Below are 22,961 nucleotides of genomic sequence, written 5' to 3' on the forward strand. Positions count from 1 at the left end.
AGAGCCAGGGGCAAGGTATATGGATAGGGGCACACTGGAGCACGAGTAGAGTGGAGCCTTGGTCCCACCTGGCCTGGCCCCACAGCTCTCCCTTACCCTGGACAGGGACCACTTCCCTCTACTGGCCTCCAGAGCTCCTTCCCCCAGAAGCTCACCCCCTGCTTCTCTCATCTCTTTCTTTCCCAGGGCTATTTTGGAGACCCCTGGAATGTGTTTGACTTCTTGATCGTCATCGGCAGCATCATTGACGTCATCCTTAGTGAGATTGACGTAAGTATCAGGCAGGCGGACCCATTACCGGGGTAGGACCAAAAGCCTGTATTTAGTCCACAGATATTTGTGAGGTACCCACTGCGTGTGCAGCATGGTACCCAGGGGTTACAAAGATGGATGTGACAACTGTGGCTTCTGCTCTCAAGGAGCTTACAATCCTGCTGGGCAGGCAGGTAACTCAGATACCAGGTGGTCAGAATGAGTGTCTCAAGGCAAGAGCTGTAGCTGTTGAAAGAAGGGAGGGGTCATCTCTGTGTGGGTGGTCAGGGAAGGCTTCTTGGAGGTGGCACAATGTGAACCGGGCCCTGAAGGAAATGGAGGTGGTCATTGGCATTGGAGGAGGAGAGCAAGTACCACAGATAGGGCTGCTGTGGGGGAGGCACAGAGCAGCAGGTGCAAAGTAGGTTCAGGGCATGCTGAGTGCTTCAGGTTAGCAGAACATATGAAATATGCAGAGGAGAGGGGGAGAGGTCAGGCTGGAGAGAAGTGGTGGTGGGTGAGGGACTTGAACTTTATTTAACAGGCTGTGGAAATCACCAAAGGCCTTTGAACAGAGCCGTGGAAGGATTAGAATTATCCTTCTAAAACGTTCATTTGGAGGTGAGGAGCAGGAGGTGAGAATAAATGAAAATACAGGCCCAGTTAGGAAGCTGGACCTTTGGTTACTCCTCATACATTTATTGTGCACCCTCCCTTGTACCAGGTAGAGTTCTTAGTGCTAGAGATACAGCAGTGAACCAAATCATGGGGGAAGCAGACTATAAACACATACATCTATAACATGGCAAGTGATGACAAGTATGTATTATGAAGAAAAATAAAACAGGTTAAGGACTTAGATGAGACATTGGTGGTTCAGTGGTAAAATTCTTACCTTCCATGCAGAGGACTTGGGTTTGAGTCCTGGCCGATGCACCTCATGTGCAGCCACCACCCATTCATCAGTGGAGGCTTTAGTGCTGCTCTGACGCCGAACAGGTTTCAGTGGGGCTTCCAGACTAAAACAAGCTAGAAAGAAGGGCCTGGTGATCTACTTTCAAAAACTCAGCCAACGATTGGATCACAAGGGTCCGATCTGCAATCCATCACGGGGATAGTGCAGGAGCTGGCAACATTTCATTCAGTTGTGCATGGGGGTGTCCTGAGTTGGGAGCCAACTCAACAACAGCTAGTCACAACAACAAGGACTTAGAGTGACAGAGAATGGGAATGTGGTGTCAGGGAAAGCCTCTCTGAGAAGATGACATTTGAGCAAAGACCTGAATAAAGCAAGGGAGTGATCCAGGCAGAGATGGGGGGATGAGTGTTGTAGGGAGAGAGGAGAAAGAGTATGAAGGCCCTTTGGTGGGACCATGTTTGGTGAGTTTGAGGAATAGCAAGAGGCCCTTGTGTCTGGAGTGGAGAATGGTGGAGATGAGGTCAGAGAAAGAGAGAGAGAAAGTGGGGACCAGATCACATAGGCCCTTGAAAGCCATGATTATGATCTTGGGTTTTATTTTAAGAGAGATGAGAGAATTTGAAGGGCTTAAGCATGACCTGATTTAGTTCTCAAAGGATCACTTTGGCTACTGTGTTGAGAACAAGCTATAGGAGACAGAGCTGACCCAGGGAGAACACTCAGGCAGCTGTTTCAATAATCCAGATGGGAGATGATGGTGGCTGGAGTGCCAGCTATGGAGGTGGTGGGAAGTGGTCAGCTTCTGGATCTGTTTTGAAGGCTGAACTGACAATATTTGCTGATGGACTTAATTTAGGGTAAGAGAAAACAAATCAAGGATGACTGCAAGGATTTTTGCCCAATCAACTGAACTTTCATCTACTAAGATGTGAAAACTGCTGAAGGAGCAAGCATGGGGCAGAAACCAAGAGTTCTGTTTTGGACATGTTAAATTTGGGATGGTTACAAGACTTCCAAATGGAGAAACCAAGTAGGCAGTGAGATTTATGAGTCTGGAGTTCTGAGGCTGGGTCAAGTTGGAGATATGAATCTGAGACTTTACGTAAAGATGGTATTTAAAGTCATGGGAATGGATGAGATCACCTAGAAGGCATTAAGTGTTGAATTGTGTCTCCCAAAAAATGTGTATTAGAATCCTAACTCCTATTCATGTGGATGTGATCCCATCTGGGATAGGGTTTTTTTTGTTGTTATGCTAGTCTAGGGTGTATTAAGTCAATCTCTTTTGAGATATAAGAGCAGGTTAAGCAAGCAAGCGAACACAAAAAAGGGGGAAGATATACACTGTATGATCACCAAGGAACCTAGGAATAGAAGCTGAAAAGGGACAAGAAACTTCCCCCAGAGCAGACAGAGAGAGTCCTCCCCTAGAGCCGCTGCCCTAACTAGTCTCCTAAACTGTGAGAAAATAAATTTCTGTTTGTTAAAGGCCCCCATTTGTGATATTTCTGGTATAGCAGCACTACATAACTAAAACAGAAGGGTGTTTAGAGAGAAAAGGTCCAAGGCTGTTAGAGGAAGAGCCAGTGAACAGGAGTAAGAAGGAATTGACTACTGAGACACGGGAATCAAGAGTGAAGTCCCGAAAACAAGAGAAGACAGTGTTGCAAGAAGACAGTGATCAGGTGTGTTGAACGTTGCTGCAAGATCAAGGAAGATGAGAGCTGAGCATTGACTTGATTTGGGAGATCATTGGTAGAGGTCATGGGTGACCTTGACAAGAGCACTTTCATTGGGATTATGGGGGAGAACGCCTGGTTGGCGTGAACTGAGGGGAGAAAGTGAAGACTGAGTATAGGCAATCCCTTTGAGATGCTTTGCTACAAAGAGAAATGGGATAGAAGCTGGAAGAGAATGTGAGGTCAAGAAGAGTTTCCTTGAAAATGAGGGAAATTATAGCATATCTTTGGGCTCATGCCACTGGCTGGTTACCAGCAGGAAACTACAGGAGCCAAGTCCTTAAATAAGTGAGAGGGCCTGGGACCCGTTCCCCAATGGGAGGGGCCAGGCTTAAGAAAAAACCAGTTCATCCATGGCAGCAAGAAGGAAGGCAAACAAAATGGGCATAAAGCAATGAGGGTCACAGCTCAGGTTATGACAGTGGAAGAGAAAAGCTTAGAGACTTTGAGCTGAGCCAACAGGTTTTGGTGAGTGTTTGACCTGGGGCCAAGGGGAAGGAAAGGGTGTGAGGTGACTCTAGGTGTTGAGCTGTTAACCCAGAAGAGAAGACTGGAGAGAGCACACTCACCATTATTCTGTTTGGACTGTGGAGGGTGAAATGCCTGTAGGAGGGGTATACAAGTAGAGACATGAATCAAGTTGTTGGAAATACAGGAGTGGACCTGAGTGTCATTATCTGCATCTAGTGCATGGTGAAAAAAAACCATTGCTGTCAAGTTGATTCCATCTCATGGTGACCCCATGTACGTCAGAGAAGAGCTGCACTCCATAGGGTTTTCAATGACTGTAATCTTATGGAAGTAGATCGCCAGGCCCAGGCCTTTCTTCCACAGGGGTGGATTTGAACTAATAATCTTTCGGTTAGTAGCTGAGTGCTAATCGTTTGCACCACCCAGGGACTTTAGTACATGGTAAGAACTCTGAAAACATGGGCTGGACACTGATGAATGAAGGTAATGGTGGAAGCCTTGGGTGAGACCAGGGACAGATTATCTGATAGGAAGGTAAGCACGATGCTTACCTTGCTTAATGGGTCACCTGCCCCTCTTAGAAAAAAATTTGAAAAGAGGCTATGATTCTGTAGAAGGTGCTGTGGAGTTGGGACAGAGACAGATGCCAGCCATATACCTAGAAGTAGAGCCTTTAATGTGGTGAAAAAATGTGAAATTGTTCACTACAGATGACCTAGTAAGCAAGGTAAGCACTGTGCTTACCTTGCCTAGTGGATAATTTGCCCCAGAGTAAGACTAAAGACTGCAAAGGAGTTGAGATTCCTGTACAAGACTTAGTGATTGGGAAGCTATCACAGACCTTCAGGGTGACAGTTTAGCAGACCTGGGCTGAAGCCAGTTACAAGGGATTGAACAGTGGCTAGAGGGTGAGAAAACCAAGGCGGTGAGTATAGGAAGCAGCTTTTGTGAGCAGCTGGGTGAAAGGTAGTTACTGGAGAGTGGTAGATTCAAGGCATAGATTTGTTTTAGGGAAATAGAGAACTACAGATGGAACCTAGACAGAGGAGACAGTCAAGACAAGTGTGAGAAGCGATCACTGAGGAAACAATGAGAGTTTCAGAGGAGGCCAAAAAGGACACGATTTGGAACACCAGGAAAAGGAACAGTGTGAGAAAGAGGTGACAGAAAGTATGAAAGGGAGCTGGGGGCGGGGGGCGGGGGGCGGGGGGAGGGCGAAGGAGGGATGCTGGCCATGAGAGTGTCTAACAGGCAGGAGCAGAGTCCTCCAGAAGGGAGGACAGTGGGCACGAGGGTGTGGGTGGCCTTTGAGGACCAGCTGATGTGATGAATGGATCTCCCGGAGGAGTGACAGGTGGCCAGGCAGCAGTGCGCAGGGACCTGAGTCTGGGGGCGGGGGTGGGGAGGAGGAGGTGGGCAGTGTTCATCAGCTGGGTTTCATCCTGGGGTAATGCTTGGCGGCCCTGGAGCCCGAGAAAGGTGGTCGGACCCCAGGGACAGCGTGGTCTTAAGGGCACATTGGGTGGAGCATCTCAGGGCAAGCAAGGCTGTTATTGAAATGGCAGAGCCTGGAGCCCAGGCTGAGCAGAGAGGCAAATGGCCCAGGAGCTGGACCAAGAGATAGGGATGGAGTGTTTGAGATCCTGAGGTAGAATGAGCAACAGCAGCAGGATCAGATTGTGAGGAGGAAAGAGAGGGGCACGGAGGAGCTTCCAGCCAGAGAGGTCCACACTTAGCATCTTGGAAGTGGAGCCCTCCAGGGGTGGCCTTGCTGAGGTGCTGAAGCTGAGGATCACTGTAGGGTGAAGAAGGGAGCCGGGACAGGGTGGAGGAGATCTAAGAGTCAGGGGCTGAAATCAGACAGCATCGCTCTAGGCAGACTGTAAGCAGCTTGGGGTGGAGGGGCTGGTAGGGGGTGGGCAATGGAGGAGACAAGTGAGGAGGAGGGCACCGTAACCGTGCCCAGGGCAGGACTCTAACTGAAGGGTGGCTGGTGTGGCCAATGGGGGCCTGAAACGGGGGAACTAGCCCCAAAGGGAGTGCAGGGCTCGTTGTGAGTAGGGGTTCCTCCTGAACTTCCCGCTGGTCAACAGAAAGCCCTTCAGATTGCACCTGCCTGTGGGGTGAAACTTTGGTGGGTGGGGAGGCAGGATTCAGCACTGGAGGCCTGAGAGGGGGCGAGGGTGAGGGGAGCAGGTGAGGAAAATTCTGGAGTCCGTGGGAGCCCTGGGCCTGATGCTCCTGAAGGCTGAGCCCTGGCAGGAAGCGGCCCTTTCTGGGGACTTGGCTCCCCAGCTGCCTGCCTGTGCCAGGGAAAGGCCAGGGCTGGAATCCTGTTCACACACATGTACAAAGCAGACAGTGACAGACAGAACTCTGTCTGCCCAGATCCCACAAGAGAGCAGGGCCCAGGAGGGGCTGGGCAAGTTCTGGGCAAAACCAGTATGTAAACCTGTGTGTGTGTCCATCCAAGCTCAGTTTGGGCTGGGAAATAGCATCCCCAAAGGGCCCTGTGGTTTGAGAACAGCACTTCTCACCAGCCCAGTCAGAGGAGAGAACTCTAAACAGCCAAAATGAACAACCCTCCCTGCAATGTTTTTCTTAAAAAGTTAATTCTTGACATTGGGGAGGTCTGGCTAAATCAAAACCGTTTCTGTGGTGGTGGAGGACGGGAAGGTGTCGTTGGAGCTTTGGGAGCGGCCTATGTTCCTTTACCAGTGATGTCTACCTGAAGTCTTATTTAAATTGATTTATATTCCTGAAGCACAAACAGAGACAGGTGGAGAGCATGCACTGTCCTGTAGAACCTTCTGAGGGATGGAAATGTTCTGCTCTGTCCAGTATGGTAGGCACTGGCCGCATGAGGCTACTAATCACTGGAAATGTGGTTAGTGCAATTGAGGAATGGAATTCCTAGTTTTATTTAATAATTTTTCATTGTAAGTCAAATAGCCACACATGGCTGGTGGCTATCGCATTGGACAGTGCAGGTCTAGAGTATGGGCTGCCATTCCTGGCTGTGTGTTAGAGCCACCTGGAATGTGTCTGGAGTTCCTGAGTGGTGCAAACAGTAAACACACTTGGCTGCCAACCAAAAGGCTGGAGATTCCAGTCCACCCAGAGGCACTTGGTGATCTACTTCCAAAAAATCAGCCATTGAAAGCCCTGTGGAACACAGTCCTACTCTGACAAACGTGGGGGCACCATGAGTCAGAATCAATTCCATGGCAATTGGTTGGTCCGGAGTGTATTTAAAAAAATTCTGAAGCCAGGCCACATCCCAAAGAAGCTGATTTAATTGGCCTGGGTGAGGATCCAGCAGAGGCTGATATTTTTTTTAAGTTCCCCATGCGATTCTGATGTACAGCCAGGGTTGAGAACTGGTGGTCCAGGGAAAGGCAGCCCAAGAGAATGGTGCTTGGCCTAGGAAACAAGCAGGCTGGGGACTAGCTCACTGTGGGTAATTGGAAGATGAAACAACTGACTTCCCCCAACCCAGGGCTCCAGACCACAGCCTTCTCATGAAATGTGGCCTAAGGAAGATGCTCAGAGTAAACAGGAAAAAACGATGCTCCCACACACTCAACCACCTGCTCTTTAAGAGTCTGGTCCTAGTCCTGGGGCAGAGAGACACCTGCTGTGGGCATCACAGACTCCCCTAGAGCAGCTTTGCGCCTGAAAGATGGGACTTCCACGGGGGCCTCAGTGCCACCAGAGACTTGGCCAGCATCACTGGCCTCAGGGAGATAGGGGTGTGACTCCATTTGCAATGAAGAGGCAAGCACTTTCTAATATGGCCTCATCAGGGATGTCCCCAGCATCACATAACCCAGACACACAAAAAGAACCCAAGCCCTTTGTCAACTGTATATAGATCTTAGAGATGAGAAGGGACCTTTCCGTGTCCAGTCTTCCCTCCCCTTCTTGCTCCCTGTCCCTAGCCTCCTGCCTCACTGTCCCACAGAGCTTCATCCTCACTCCCACCCATCCATCCTCTGATTGACAACCATTTTCTCTCTTTAACTCTTCGATGTGTCTGTCCTTTCTGACACCTCTCCTCACCTCCCTCCCACGTGTCCTTCTTTCTCTCTCTCCTCTCCTTCCCCTCCCCTGGTCTCTTCTCTCCACAGACTTTCCTGGCCTCCAGCGGGGGACTGTATTGCCTGGGTGGAGGCTGCGGGAACGTTGTAATTCCAGGCTGCATGAGCCTGCCAGCACGCCCGCCAGCTCTCTGCCCTGCAGCTGCTTGCTTAGGCCTGGCCGCGTGCATTGCATGGGATGGATCCTTCCCCAGAGCAGGCCCGCTGAGGGGTCGGGTGGGCTAGGGTGGGCCCAGGGCTGTGTGGTAGAATGTGCATGGGTGTAGTGGCTTTCTCAGAGCCCTGGAAAAGGGGGCGAGGCTTCTTGTTGGCACCCTCTATGCACATGGGAACCTCCAGAGAGGGATGTGACTGCTGGGACAGGACTGTGGTGGCAGCTCATAGGGTAGAGGGCCTGTGAGGACAGGGCAAGCTGGGCAGGGAAGGACCTCCACTTCTGGAGTTATCTGTGTTTCTAAGGCTGTCATAAAGGCAGAGCCTTGGACAGCTAAGGCCAGCCTCAAGGTGGGCTGGGGCTGGGAGTGGCCATGCTGAATTTATGGCAGTCGAGCAGCCCAGTTTTAGGGAGCCTTTGTACTGGGAGACCACCAGGGGAGGGGGCCTAAGAGGGCCACTAGGGCCCTTGGCTCAGTGGCTGCTGGAGGAGGCGAGATGAGGCAGGAGAGCACCTGGCTGCGGCCTCACCCAGGGTGGAATCCCTACCTCTGCTCCAAGCCTACCTCCTCTCCTCCCTGCTGAACAACTCAGAGTTCTGAGCCCGAGGATGGTCCACAGCTAGTGGGCAGCAGAGGCTGTGACGTGGCGCTGGAGCTTTTCCCCCCATGGACATGTCCCCAACACATAAACACACACATATGCACACACACACAGGCACACATGCGCACCTGCACACGCAATGTCTGCCATTGCACCTCCCGCCCTGCCCTGCCCCTTGCCCCTCTGAAGTGCCGCCCCCAGACTGACCTCTGGGGCTGCTGCCCCGCAGGACCCAGACGAGAGTGCCCGCATCTCCAGCGCCTTCTTCCGCCTGTTTCGGGTCTTGAGGCTGATCAAGCTGCTGAGCCGGGCAGAGGGGGTGCGCACCCTGCTGTGGACCTTCATCAAGTCCTTCCAGGTGTGCATGCCCAACCCACCTGACCCAGGGGCCAGGGCAGGGTCTGCACAGGGACCTGGCCACTGCACTTACCTTGAGAGGCCCCTGGAGACACCAGCCTCAGCCTGGGTGGGGCCTCGGGGTGCATAGGGTAAGCGGAGCAGGGCCCCAGGGGCTAAAGGTGGGACTGCTGCGGAACAGGCGGTGGAGTACTGTGCACTGACTCTCCCCACCTCGTCCCCAGGCCCTGCCTTACGTGGCCCTGCTCATTGTTATGCTCTTCTTCATCTACGCTGTCATCGGCATGCAGGTGAGTGGCAGGTGGACCCAGCTAAAGGATGGGGCTTGGCCAAGGTAGAGGGGCCATCAGTGCACCCTAGAGAGGCCCAATCAGCAGATGGAGCCTGCACCCTCCCTGCCGTGTTCATCCTGGCAGCCCAGAGGTTTAGCTGCAAGACTGAGAGAGGAGGCCATGGTGCCTGGTCCCCACATGGCTCTAGCCTTAGAAGGCTGGAAGCAATCCAGGGGAAACTTTGGTGTGCAGATGGACAGCAGGGGCCAGATCATGTCTCGGAGGCCCTGGCTGGAGGCCCAGGTGGTGCTGGCCCACCTCTCTGAGGGCCCTCCCCACACACAAAGGAGGCCCTAGGTCTGCTGGCTGCCACCAAAACTAGTCCGCTCCTCCTACTTTTCTTTGACTTGGTGGGAAGAACTTCATCCAGCCTCGGAAGTAATCCAATTTATTTGGCTTTGGGTCTCATGTGTTGTGAAAAGAAGAGGGCTTGGGGGAGGCAGGAGTGAAGGCCAAGGGCAGGTCAGGTGGGAGATGAGCTAAGGGGAGACTTCTATCCAGGTTCCAACGTCAGAGCTCTGTGTGACTTACAGATGTTCGGGAAGATCGCCATGGTCGACGGGACGCAAATAAACCGGAACAACAACTTCCAGACCTTCCCACAAGCTGTATTGCTTCTCTTCAGGCAGGAGTTCCACATCTCCCTCCAACCCCAGTTGACGGGTTGGGCCATCCCCTTGCCTCCACCGCCTAGCCTCAGGAGGCAGGACTGGCTTCGTGGGCAGGTGACCTTGCAGTCGCGTGGGGCCCTGGGCTCAGGAGCGCCCTGCACTTGGTTTAGTTCTCTGCCGGCGCCATCTTGTTCTTCATGCATTTTGAACAAAGGGCCCTGCATTTGCAGTTTGTACAGGGCCTGCAAAGTCTGTCACAGGTCCTGAGTGGAGAGCTGCAGGTCACCCCAGTCTCATCCCGTTGAAGCAAGAGACAGAGGTCAGGTGTCCTCCCAAGGAAGCAGTGAGCCTCGATGGCCCCTGGCCCTGCCTTACCTTGGTCAGCGGTCAGCCCTGTAGTCTCTCTTGCTGCCTCCCCACTGGGAACTAATCATGGGTTGATTTTGTCCCTCCATCCAAGGAACCCTTTTCTTTAGTTTAGCTCCTGTTTGTAGTAAGTACCCCATGAGGGTAGCGAATGGGACTGCCATGAAGAGGGGAAACTGAGACCCACCTCACACTGAGCTACACAGTGAGCCTGGGGATCTGACCTTCCTACTTCTAAGATGGCAGCTCCCGTCCCGTCCTCAGGCCACGCCCTGCCCCCAGCTGGCTGGGCCAACAGGAGCTTGTCTCCTCCAGGTGTGCAACAGGAGAGGCCTGGCAGGAGATCCTGCTGGCCTGCAGCTACGGGAAGTTGTGCGACCCCGAGTCAGACTACGCCCCCGGTGAGGAGTACACGTGTGGCACCAACTTCGCCTATTACTACTTCATCAGCTTCTACATGCTCTGCGCCTTCCTGGTGAGCTGTCCTGGGGGCTGAGGAAGGTGGAGGCCTCCTTCTCCCTCCTGGGCTGTCTCTCCAGGGACCCATCCCAGGGGCACAAGAGGCTCTGGTTAGACTGTCCTTTGTTTTTGTGACTGCTTTTTCATGCCGTAGTCATTGTCACATGCCGTAGAGTCGATTCTGACTCATAGCACCCCTATAGGACAGAGTAGAAGTGCCCCATAGGGTTTCCTAGGCTGTAGTCTTTACGGAAACAGATCGCCAGGTCTCTTCTCCTGCTGAGCAGCTGGTGGGTTTGAACCACCAACCTTTTGGTTAGCAGCTGAGTGCTTAACTGTTGCAGCACCAGGGCTTCTTACTCCCTCCCTAGAAAGGTTGTCAAAAGGTTTTACTTTTTTTGTTGTTAGCAATTCATAACCAAAAGGGAAGTTGGTGAGGCTCTGTCCTAAATAGGGAAGGGCTTCCCATAAAGCCATAGGCCCTAACTACTCTGAAGAGGAAAGCTGCCCCATTCTGAGGAGGCTGAGACCCTGGACACAGGGTCCCAAAGGAAGCCATCGTCAGAGTTAGAAACAGAGCACCAGCCTGTTTGGAGGCTCCAGGCTGCTATCTGTTCATGGGGAAGGCAGCACCACTGAGCCCTTGCTCCTTCATCTTTTTTTCTTTCCCACATTCACTCAGGACAGTTGTTTGAATATCTGGTGTGTGCCAGGCCCTGGGCTCAGTGCAGGGAATAGAAACATAAATAAGACATGTTTCTATGCATAAGCCAACTTGCAATAAGCAAATCTTGCAATAAGCAACCCTCGCATAAAGCAAACCTTGCAATTCAAAGGCACACTCAGGATATATAGAAAAGATGAAAGGAGTAATAGGGGCGTGCTTCAGCCATGCTGGCACAAAGGAGGGAGAGCACCTCTTTCCAGAGAGGGGCAGACATTGGAGTAGCTTCCAAAGAGATGCTTGAGCCGGGTTTTAGAGGATGAGCCCAGGCTCTCCTGGTGGAGAACACTGCCTGTACAAGAGCACAGAGGCATGGCCCAGTGCTCCTTGTGTGTGGAGCTGCAGGTCGCTCAGGAAGGCTGGTATAAAGGGCACAGGCAGGGAGCAGCTGTGGGCCCACGCTCAGCGCACCCTCCCACCTCCCCTACCCCAGCCCCGTATGACTTGTCTTTCCCTGTCGGTTCTCCGCTTGCAGATCATCAACCTCTTTGTGGCTGTCATCATGGATAACTTTGACTACCTCACACGGGACTGGTCCATCCTGGGCCCTCACCACCTGGATGAATTCAAGGCAATCTGGGCAGAGTACGACCCGGAGGCAAAGTGAGTCCAGTTTTTAGGCTCAGTACTGGGCCCCCCTACACTGTTTACCCCTCTGTCCTAGACCCCATCCTAGGTGCTCCATGGGAAGTCACCCTCCAGTTCAATAGGTATCAGTGGGCTTCTTCTTGTCCCTTCATTTATCCAAGATCCCAGGCCAGGGAATCAGTCTGTCAGGGTTGGAAGAGTCCCCCAGGCCTCCCAGGGCAGAAACCCCTTCAGTTTCTGGCTTTATTGAGAAATGACCGCCTAGCTTCTACCTGGAGCCTTCTAGGAGCAGGGAACTCAAATGCTTCACAAAGCACTCTTCCATTTCCGTTGAGTCGATTCCAACTCCTAGTGGCCCTATAGGACTGGGTAGAACTGCCCCATAGGATTTCCAGGCCATAATCTTTATGGAAGCAGACTGCCACATCTTTCTCTTGCAGAGCAGCTGATGGGTTCGAACCACTGACCTTTCAGTTAGCAGCTGAGTGCTTAACCACTGTGCCACCAGGGCTCCTTCAAGGCATTCTAGGCCCTAGCTATTCTAAATGTGGTCAGCTGGCCAGCAGCATGGGAGCTTGTTAAAAATGCAAAGTCCCAGGCCCAACCCCAGATAGATGGAGTCAGAATCTGCACTGTTATTGGCAAGATCCTCAAGGCGTTCATATGCAGGGTAAAGCTTGGGAAGCAGCGCTCTTAAATCCTTTCCAAAAAGGTAATAAGCTCCTGTTGTTGTTAGTTGTCATCAAGTCAATTCCAGCTCATGGCAACCCCATGTGTGGAGAGCAGAACTGCTCCATAGAGTTTTCAAGACTGTGGCTTCTTGGAAGCAGATGCCAGGCCTGTCTTCCAAGGTGCCTCTAGGGGGATTCTGAACCTCCAACCTTTTGGCTAGACGTCAAACGCTTCACTCTTTGCACCACCCAAGGATTCAGTAAGCTCATATCAATGAATATGTCCTATGTGTCAGGCATTGTACTAAATACTACACGCATTATTTCTCTTATTCCTTACAAGGGCCAACAACATAGGTCTCCTTATCACCTTAGTCTCACAGATGAGGAGTCAGAGAGGTTAAGTAGCTTGCCCTGGGTTACATAGCTAGTAAGAGATGGAGCCCAGATTCAGTATCAGTTCATCTGGTATTGAACAAGTTGCCCATAACCACTATGCTTTAAAGTGCCTACTTCAGGCAAGTCAAAACCTACCTGCATCTAGTAGCCACCCACAAGTCCTAACTCTGCCCTCTGGAGAGAGGCAAGAAACACTTAATCTCTTTATCACATGCAGCCAGAGGAGAAAAGAGGAAGCGAACAAGACCTTCCAAATTGGCTTTTCTAAAGGCAACACACACCAACTGCTCTCACCTTGGTCCTCTCTTCAGCTGACCTTCTTGGTTGCCCTGCTTTGTACCTACTCTGGGGGTCATGGTCCCAGTGAAATGTGGTTTCCAGCTCTGGACCAGTCTCTGGAAGTAGGCTTTCACCTCCCTTGATCCATACCTTCTACTTCTATTAATATAGACCAAGAGCCCCTGATAAACTTAACCAAAACCCAAGATGGGACCACCATTGAGAAAATGAGGCCCAGCACCCAGCCTGGACATCGCCTATCCAAGGGAATGCTGGCCTCTGTCTGCCCAAAGGAAGAGCGCTCATTTCTGGTGGCAGGCAACAGTGAATCCAAACACTGTCTCTTCTTCAAAAGGGAGCTTGGCTTCCACTTCCTGAGCATGTTTTGAAAATAAGGAAGCACTTCTCTGTCTTCTGGCTCTCTTCACCTTGTCTCTTCTCTGGGCAGGGACAGAGGTCCTGGGTGGGGCTGCTGGGTGTAAGTCTGTGTGTCCCCTGCAGGGGGCGCATCAAACACCTGGACGTGGTGACCCTGCTGAGACGGATCCAGCCCCCTCTGGGCTTTGGGAAGTTCTGCCCCCACCGGGTGGCATGTAAGGTAACCAGAGCTGCCAGGGAGGGGTGGCCCTGGGAGAGGAAGAGGCACAGGTGCCATAGGGTAGGGGAGCTAGTGAAGGGCCTGATGGGCTGGGCCATTTTAGAGAGGTGATTTCCTGGCTCCCCAAGTTCTTCCTTGTGGACCTAGTCTTAGTAATGTCCCCAAGCCCATCTTTCCATCCTCTCACAAAGGGGGTCCTGTTTAGCCTTCACCCCCAGTCCTCATGTTCCTATCCTCCCAGCTCATAGTTGGGATGAGGATAACCTCCCAAGCCTGGCCTGGTCCCAGCTCAGCACTGAGCCACTTCCATTCCCCACACAGCGGCTGGTGGGCATGAACATGCCCCTGAACAGCGACGGAACGGTCACCTTCAACGCCACGCTTTTCGCCCTTGTCCGCACAGCACTCAAGATCAAGACGGAAGGTGAAAGCCTTCTAGCGTGCAACCCTCCCTTCTCTCAGAGCATGAGTTTTTCTGGAGCATATTCTGCCAGATTCTCAGAGACCTAAAGGTTGAAATCAAGAGCCATGGGAGGAGCAAAGGGAGGAGCCAGACTATGGCTACAAAATCCTCTGCTACTCAGGGCTCAGAGGGAGCTTGAGAGTCCTCTGGAGGGCAAAGGCCACTAGAAATCTGTTCCCACACTCATCAGCTGTGTCTGAAGGAGGCCTGAGAAGTGACACTGTTAGCACAGGATTGGGGGAACGGGGTTTCTGAGATTAGACTCTGGGCAGGAGCAGAGAATACACTCAGGTGGGCTGATGGAAGTCCATCCTTGCCTTCAGGAAACCTGTAGTTCTCTACCTGCTGGGAAGACAGACCTGGCAGGAGCAAGGAGAAGGACTCAAGTGGTGTCTGGGTGTTGTCCTGGAGCCCTTGCTTACTCCATCTGCATCAGGCCCAACCCCACATCAGGACCACTGCAGGCTCCTGAGACAGCTACGGGGAAAGTTTCTTTGGGAGGACAAGGAGAGGGAGGCGAAGAGCCAGTGAGGAGCCAAGTTAGGGCAGCAGGAAGTCTGCCTGGGGTACTGGGGATGGACCATAGGGAGTGGACAATTGAAGAGTGGTTGGTATGGAGTGGGGAGAGCAGGAGATGACAGTCTTCAAGGACAGACACTCCAGGCACTGGCAGCCAAGGCCTGTTGGGAGTAAGGACATGACTCAAGGGTTGAGCTGCCTCTCCCTACCCCCAGTGCCAGTGCCTAGCTCAGTGCCTGCCACAAAAGAACCCCCTGACCAGTGTTTATTGTGTGCATGAATGGCTCTCTGAGAGATTCAGAGAGTACTGGCCTTATGAAGTGGAATTGGCTTGGCTTAGATGCCTTTGGGGTCACTCCTACCTTTCTCTTGCTCGTAGGTAACTTTGAGCAGGCCAATGAGGAGCTGAGGGCCATCATCAAGAAGATCTGGAAGAGAACCAGCATGAAGCTCCTGGACCAAGTCATTCCTCCAATAGGAGGTGGGTGCTGCTTTGGGAGACCAGAGTCTAGAGGCAGCTGTGGAAAGGGGGCTCCAAGAAGCTCTATGGGAATCTAAGAATGGCACAGGCTCTGAGAATTGCCCAAATTTATTATGTAAATTACCTGGTTAGACCCCATGGGCATCAATCAGGGAAGCTACCAGCATCATGGGGAAACTACCCATTGATCAAATCAGCAAGACAAGTGGTGGCCTAGAGTGCCCAGTCCTGTCTGCACCCTGGCTCCCACACTGGACCCAGTGTCAGATTCCTACTGGCCTTCAGGACATTCCTTGTTGGCTCCTCTGCAGATGATGAGGTGACTGTGGGAAAGTTCTATGCCACGTTCCTTATCCAAGAGCACTTCCGGAAGTTCATGAAGCGCCAGGAGGAGTATTATGGGTATCGACCAAAGAAGGACACTGTACAGATACAGGTAAGCCCAACCTGAGCCCCAAGGGACTTCCAAGGTCTCCAGACTCCAGTTCCGTCTCCATGTCCTTGAGGGGTCAATGATGGAAGCACAGAGGGAAGAGGAACCCAGGAAGGAGTGAGGAAATGAGATGACAGTTCTGGATGGTACACAAAGACCTTTCAACCTCAAGGGAAATAACCAGGAGTTCTTCATTTCCGGATGATAAGACCAAAGAAATGGGGTTTGTTAAAAGGAGAGACTTGAGTTAGATAAGAACCAAAAACCAAACCCAAACCCCTTGCCATCGATAAGTCAATTCTGACTGATAGTGACCCTACAGGACAGAGTAGAACTGCCCCATATGGTTTCCAAGGAGCACCTGGTGGATTCGAATTGCTGACATTTTGGTTAGCAGCTGTAGCCCTTAACCACTATACCACCAGGGTTTCCTAGGTAAGAACAGTGGTCTCTAAAGGGAGCTCTCTGAGGGGGCGCTTAAGATGATTCATTCAGTGTGAAAGGAAAACTTCAGAACTTGATGCTTTATCTCATTTGGTTTTTTACTCTCTATTTTTGTGCTAATTACAATGCACATAGTTGATAAGTTCATAAAATATACATGCATTTAGGTCGCGTGCTCAAACATCTTTTTTCAACTGCAAATTTTTATTTTGAAACAATCTTATGCTTAAAAAAAATAAAAGTGCAAGTATAGTACCAAACCTTTTTTTCAGAACTATTTGAGAATAGTTCCCAATATGATGTTCCATCAACCCAGAACACTTCAATGTATGTTCCTGCAAACAAGGGCATTCTACAACCATAATAGAATCATCAATATCAGGAAATTAACAATGATAAATGACTACCACCTAATCCTCAGACCCCATCAAGTTTCATCAGTGGCTCCAAGAATCTCATTTATAGAAAAAGGACCCATTGATGAATCACACATTACATTTAGTTGTCGTGTCTCTTTAGTCTCTTCCATCGGGAACAGTTCCTGGATCTTTCCTTGACTTTCATGATCTTGACACTTTGGAAGATTATAGGCCAGGGTATCTCTCATCTTGACATAGTCTGATATTTCCTCATGCTGTACATAGGATATGCATCTTGGACAGGAAAGCTACAGAAGTGGTGCTGTGTTCTTCTTATTGCAAACTATCAGTTTTGCACCAATTTTGATTTGTCCCATTGCCCATTGTCAGATTAAAGAAAAATTTTATTAATAGTATGTGCAATCAAAAGAGGTCGCTTGACTAGAACACTGAACTGAGTAACAAGATTTCTCAATCAGGTGGCCTGGGGAAGGTATGAAATCTCACTCGTGGAGTCTAGAGAAGAGTTCCTGGAAACCATGATGGTGTGGACTAGCCCAGAGGCTAGAGCAAGACCTGGTGGCCTCTTGGAGCCCTGGGACCTTGAATGAGCCAGGAGGGAGAGTGAGAGCCAGAGCTGGGGCTTCAGGGAGTCCCTGGTTGCAGGGATTAGAAATGAGAGTGGGGCAGTGCGAAGTGGTTCTGGGCCCCTCTCCTGGACTGGAGGGGTAACTGGGTGTCTTCTCCATCCCCAGGCTGGACTTCGCACCATTGAGGAAGAGGCAGCCCCTGAGATCCACCGCACCATCTCAGGAGACCTGACAGCTGAGGAGGAGTTGGAGAGAGCCATGGTGGAGGCTGCGATGGAGGAGGGGATATTCCGAGTGAGTGAGGGACATGACCACCCCTAGTGATGTAGGGACAGCGAGCAGCAAAATCCAGCAGAGAGGGAGGGCCAGGAGTCCAGTCATACAGGATGGGGACATGGGAGCTGAAGACACCCCTCTCCACCTCACCACCCACATCTCTTGGGACTCAGAACTGATGACCCAACCTACTTAAGGTATCAAATATAATAGATACTCTTTGCCTCTTCTTTTGCCAAACTCTGTCCTTCCCTTTCCCATTCCCTGATCAACATTCCATCTACTGGAAACCCTTCATTATCAAAATATTCCATCTGCTTCCTTTTACCTCAGCCTCATCCCAGAACACTATAGAATTAGTAGGACCGCGGTATCCACCTAGTTGAAACTCTCAGGTTATTCATGAAGAAACAGTGGCCAAAGAGTTGATGGGAGATGTCCACTATCGCTTAGCAAGTTAGTTTCAGAGGTGGAACTAGAACCCAGTTTTCCAGGCTCCTCGTTTAGTGCTCTCTCCTCTACACCATATTTCCCCGTCTGTATGTCTGTGTCTCCTATATGGTTCCTCAGGAATGTCGTATCTACCCCATCAAATTGAGAACTCCGTAATAGTGGGGACTGTCTTCTCCTTCTGGACTCACCACTCAGTCCATTCTCCTCTGATTTTAAAGGATTTGTCTCCCAGTATCAAAAAAAAAAAAAAATTTTTTTTGTTTTTATCATCCATAGTTCCCAGCAACGTCATCCCAACCCTCATCCTCCAGTCCCTGATCTCAATCCTTCCACCCTCCTCCTTAACTCTAGAGGACAGGAGGCCTGTTTGGCCAGGTAGACAACTTCCTGGAAAGGACCAACTCCCTGCCCCCTGTCATGGCCAACCAGAGACCCCTCCAGTTTGCTGAGATAGAGATGGAAGAACTGGAATCACCTGTCTTCTTGGAGGACTTCCCTCAACATCCAAGTACCAACTCTCTTGCTCGTGCCAATACCAACAATGCCAACGCCAACACTGCGTGCGGCAACAGCAACCATAGCAACAGCCACGTGTTTTCCAGGTAACAGGGTCTAGGGATACCGGGATAGGACTGGAAGGATAAGGTTAGCAACTCCAAAGTTGGCTTGGAAGGAGATATTCTTTGAAATTTGTAGAGTGTCCTACACTTGCCCTTTTTCCCTTTGGAATCCATCCATCCTCCACCTTAATGCCAAGAGGCAGGCCTGGGCTGCAGAGACTGCTTTGACCAGAAGGGGGCAGCCTCATGTCAGCATTGGCCCCAATGTTGGTTGGTTCTTTAACTACAGCAGGTCCAGGAACCCTGGTGGCGCAGTGGTTAAAGCGCTCAGCTGCTAACCACAAGGTTGGTGATTCGAACTCACCAGGCGTTCCGCAGGAGACAGATGTAGCAGTCTGCTTCTGTGAAGATTTACATATAAAAAACCCAGTACCCTCGAGTCAATAGCGACCCTATAGGACAGGGTAGAACTGCCCCATAGAGTTTCCAAGGAGTGCCTGGCGGATTCGAACTGCCAACCTTCTGGTTAGCAGCCGTAGCACTTAACCACTACGCCACCAGGGTTTCCGATTTACATATACAGCCTATAGGGGCAGTTCTACTCTGACCTATAGGGTCTCTGTAAGTCAGAATTGACTCCAGGGCAGTGGGTTGGACAGCAGGTCCAGGATCTGAGACGTATTGAACAGGCTGCATAGGAGGAGGAGGACTTCATCAGCAGCCCATACTACAGAAAACTGTGGACAGTAAGGTTCAGTTGTTGCTGAGTTTGGGTTCCAGGGAGATTCCACTGCTCTAGGTTGCTCCACGCTCACCGACTCTGGGGCTGTAGACTACCTCTAAATGTAATCTGTGATTACACATGTGTCATAAAGACAGCAGGAGGAAGAAGAGAAATTCTCAGCAATCATAGTCTATGGGCTGGTTCTAAGCAGTTTCTGCTCTAGTCCTGGGGGCCAGGAGATTGTAGGTCTCTGTCCTGGAAGCACTGAGTCCCAGGCCCTCAGGAATGGGCAGACAGGGCAGAAGTCAGGTAAGCAGCTACTTCCCATGGCCAGGGCTGCCTGTACCCTCTTTCCAGTCAAGAGATCCCTTGAATCCAGCCAGCAAGCCTTGAAGAGAGCGTGCAGCCTTGGGTCACCATGGTGCTAAGTGCTGTGGAGATATAGACACATCAGATCTGGGCCTTGCCCCAAAGGAGGTTGTAGTCTTCTTGGGGGATGTGGCCTCTGGTCAGAGAGTGTCCTGAGAGTGCAGAGGGCTCGTTGATCACCTTGGGCTGGGGAAATCTAGAATAAATTAATCAACAGTTCTCATCCTTGGCTGCACATTTAGAGGGCTTTCAAAAATCCTGGTAGCCGGCCTCACCACAAACTTTGGGAGTGGGACCCAGCCACCATTAGTCTTTTAAGCTCCCCAGTTAAGGAGCAGCAGAGATTGAGAACCAGTGTCCTGAAGGATGTGAGGTTGGAGCTGGGCCTTGAAAGATGAACAAATGTGAACAAAGCAGTGGGAAAGGCATCGCAGACAGAAGGGACCACTTGAACAGAGGAGTAGAGGCGAGAATATTTGGCATATTCCCCTCAGAGCATCAAGGCTGGCTGGGGTGTAAAGTGTGGCCTGGCCAGTGGTAGGAGCAGCCACTCTGCTCTTTACTACGATGGTCCAGAACCCGGGGGAAAAGGAGGTTTGGGGCTGCAGAGGGGTAGGGATGGCAGGAGAACCAGCAGCCTGCTTTGGTTCACCGGGCTTGCTTCTATTTCAGCGTTCACTATGAAAGGGAGTTCCCTGGAGAGAGAGAGGTGCTTGCAGCCAGAGAAGGAGCCCTCGGACAACCCCACCGGGCCCCAGGTCAGTCCCTTCTGTGCACCTGAGAAGCTGAGCCTTCTTCCAATGAGGCCTGAGAAGCCCTGCTTGTTCCTTACTGCCTGAGAACTACCTGGACACCCAGAATGGGAGGCTGTCAGTGCCAGCCGGTCACCCAGGCAGAGGTGAAGTGTGCCATCTAGGTGGCTAAGTGAAGTGGGAGAGAAAAACCTGTGCAAAAGAGCCCTCCACAGGCCTGCCTGGAAACTCACCCCACCTCAGACCCCAACACAGGAGTCTCTCCCTCTGGGGCAGGCATCCTGGCTCCAGAAGGGTCCTGGAAGGGCACCCCCTGAACGCCTTACACCTCAGCCCTGGGTCCCTTCATCAGATACTCTGGCAGTCTCCTAGTAGGTTCCAGGCCGCTGTGTAGGAGCCTGAGGGTGCTGGAGTATGGGTACTTCCCCTGCTTCCCAACACACACACGCATGCACGTGCTCTCGTGTGCACACATACATGGACACACTGGAAAACAGCTTCACTAGACTCTGGCCCTGATCTCCCCTCCCAAACCCATAAGGGGGCAACTGGAATGGGGGTGCTGGGTGGGGGTGATGTTCCTGCCTCCCACACCCTAAAGAGCTCAGTAGGCTGACAAATCTGGCTGGCTGGCCAAGCTGGGCTCCTGGCAAGAGTCAGCAGCAATTCTTAGCCTTTCACCACCTCCCCGACAGGGCCTCAAAGCAAATCCTGTGTGGAGAAGCTGAAGGAAAAGCTGACCCAGAGGGTAATGCCTAGAGGCCAGGCACGTCCTGTCCCCTGCCAGGTAAGACGGGAAGAGACCCAGGAGGAAACACCATTCGGAGCCTTGGCCTGATACTGGGAGCAGGGCTAGGGCAGGGAAAGGATGGCACCAATATGCCCATCAATAACAGAAGGGACTGGATTCCTGGGCCGTCCCGTTTCTGTATGGGTCTTGGCTGAGGCTCTTTCTGATGGTGGGGGTGGGGTGGGGGGTTCTGCTGGATCCTAGTGACCTCCAGTGTCCCTGATGGTGTCTTTGCTTTTGTACATTTGAACAGCGCCCTGGGACAGAGTGTCCCATCCCTGAGGAGAGGGAGAGCTCCACCCCAGGGTCCCTGCAGGAGGAAACACCCGACAGGGGTAGGACCGAGAAGAGTATTTCTGGGTGCCCAGCTCCAGCTACTGCCCTGCTGATCCAAGAGGTTAGGTGGGGCTGGGACAGAGCAGTGGGTGGTTTTGAGGGGTGACCCTGTGATAGCCTGGAACTGAGAGAGGGCAGGGGCAGTGAGGCAGGCCCCAGAGGTGGCTCCCCAGAAGACCACACTTAGCCTTCCCTCCTCCCTACAGGCTCTGGTTCGAGGGGGCCTGAACACCTTGGCGGCTGATGCTGGCTTTGTCGTGGGAACAGGCCAGGCCCTGGCAGATGCCTGCCAGATGGAACCAGAGGAAGTAGAGGTGGCAGCAGCAGAACTACTGAAAGGACGAGAGTCCCCAGAGGGCATGGCCAGTGCCCTGCGATGCCTGAGCCACAGCCCCTCCCTGGGCAGCCTCAACCTGCATCAGGGCTCCCAGGAGAGCCTTATTCCTCCCAGGCTGTGAAGGCTGGCACAGCATCCACACGGGCTTGGAACTGAATGACCAGTGGGAGAGCTGGGGCTGGAATGGAGAAGGGTTACCCCTCCATGTCAGCCTCCCTTCCTCTCAGCAGCTAGATGGATGGGCTGAGTAGGGGCGGTCAGGAACCACCTCCATAAAGTCAGGAGGAAGTAGATTGATGGGTCTTTCCCCTTACCTGCAAGAGTCATGATTGGATGGAGCTTCCTTGGTTGTTCAAAGAGGCCTGGTCAGTGCCATTGTCTGTCTGGCATCAAACCACTCTTAACAGCGGGATATTAAAGTCTCCAGGCCTGACACTGGCACCTGGCATCCGCATGTCTCCTTTCTTGGGCCCACTTCATCCCCCCCCCCGCCCCCCGCCACCGCCACCTCCCCAGTTCCCTTCCCCCGGAGCCCTGCCCATGGGCTTGGGAGCCGGGACCTAGGAGAAGGACAGAGGGGCCCTCTGATTCTTATTCTGTGCTGGGGCAGAGAGGGGCCGTTGTAGAGAGTGTGGATCCTCCTGTAAGAACATGGCTGGTTCCACTGGCTGAGGCTGAGGAGCCCCAGGAAAGACTGTGTTTGGTTTCCTAGGGCTACCGTGATGATACCACAAACCAGGTAGCTTATCAGAAATTTCATGCCTCACAATTCTGGAGCCTGGGAGTCCAGCATCAGAGTGCTGGCCGTGTTGATTCCTTCTGAGGCTCTGAGGGAGGGTCTGTTCCATGCCTCTCTCCTGGCTTCTGGTAGCTCCAGGTATTCGTTGGCATGTAGCTGCAGTGTCACATGGTGTCCTTCCTCTGTCTCCCTGTCTCTGTGTATCTTCTCATCTTTCATAAGGACACCAGTCATACAGAATTAGGAGCCACCCTACTCCAGTATAAGGAGCCCTGGTGGCAGAATTGTTACAGGCTCAACTGCTAACAGAAAGGCTCGGTGGTTTGAACCCACCAGGTGCTTTGTGGGAGAAAGATGTGGCAGTCTGCAGCCATAAAGATTACAGCCTTGAAAACCCGATGGGGCTGTTCTACTGTGTCCTGTGGGGTTGCTATGAGTCAGAATCAACTCAACTCGATGGCAGTGGGTCTACTCCAGCATGACCTCATGTTAACTGATAACATCTTCAAAGACCTTATTCAAAATAGGGTCACATTCACAGGTACAGGGGTTAGGGGTTAGGACTTCAACATATCTTTTTTGTGGGGACACAGTTCAATCCATAGCAGACTGGCTGCCTTAGAAGCAGTAGCCCCATACCCAGGTCACACCACAGCCAACCTTCACTTAGCTGTGACTGGTCTCACTGGCCTATTCAGGTCCCCAGAGCCCTCAC

General features: G+C 51.9%; 1 protein-coding gene across 1 annotated transcript in view; it reads left to right on the plus strand.

Moving 5' to 3' along the window:
* Positions 1–21,629, plus strand: part of CACNA1S (calcium voltage-gated channel subunit alpha1 S) — a 90,036-nt gene extending 68,407 nt beyond the window's left edge. The window contains exons 28-44 of the mRNA XM_064273414.1: positions 187–270; positions 7,512–7,568; positions 8,467–8,595; positions 8,819–8,884; positions 9,460–9,551; positions 10,219–10,378; positions 11,562–11,689; positions 13,525–13,621; positions 13,943–14,045; positions 14,983–15,084; positions 15,396–15,520; positions 17,076–17,204; positions 17,991–18,241; positions 19,965–20,050; positions 20,740–20,831; positions 21,088–21,231; positions 21,377–21,629. Of these exons, the coding sequence (XP_064129484.1) occupies positions 187–270; positions 7,512–7,568; positions 8,467–8,595; positions 8,819–8,884; positions 9,460–9,551; positions 10,219–10,378; positions 11,562–11,689; positions 13,525–13,621; positions 13,943–14,045; positions 14,983–15,084; positions 15,396–15,520; positions 17,076–17,204; positions 17,991–18,241; positions 19,965–20,050; positions 20,740–20,831; positions 21,088–21,231; positions 21,377–21,628 (2,097 nt within the window). The 3' untranslated portion in view covers position 21,629. The remainder of the gene's footprint in view (positions 1–186; positions 271–7,511; positions 7,569–8,466; positions 8,596–8,818; positions 8,885–9,459; positions 9,552–10,218; positions 10,379–11,561; positions 11,690–13,524; positions 13,622–13,942; positions 14,046–14,982; positions 15,085–15,395; positions 15,521–17,075; positions 17,205–17,990; positions 18,242–19,964; positions 20,051–20,739; positions 20,832–21,087; positions 21,232–21,376) is intronic.
* Positions 21,630–22,961: the final 1,332 nt, after the last annotated feature.

The sequence above is a fragment of the Loxodonta africana genome, chromosome 20 (genome assembly GCF_030014295.1).
Source record: "Loxodonta africana isolate mLoxAfr1 chromosome 20, mLoxAfr1.hap2, whole genome shotgun sequence".
NCBI classification, from domain to species: Eukaryota; Metazoa; Chordata; class Mammalia; order Proboscidea; family Elephantidae; genus Loxodonta; species Loxodonta africana.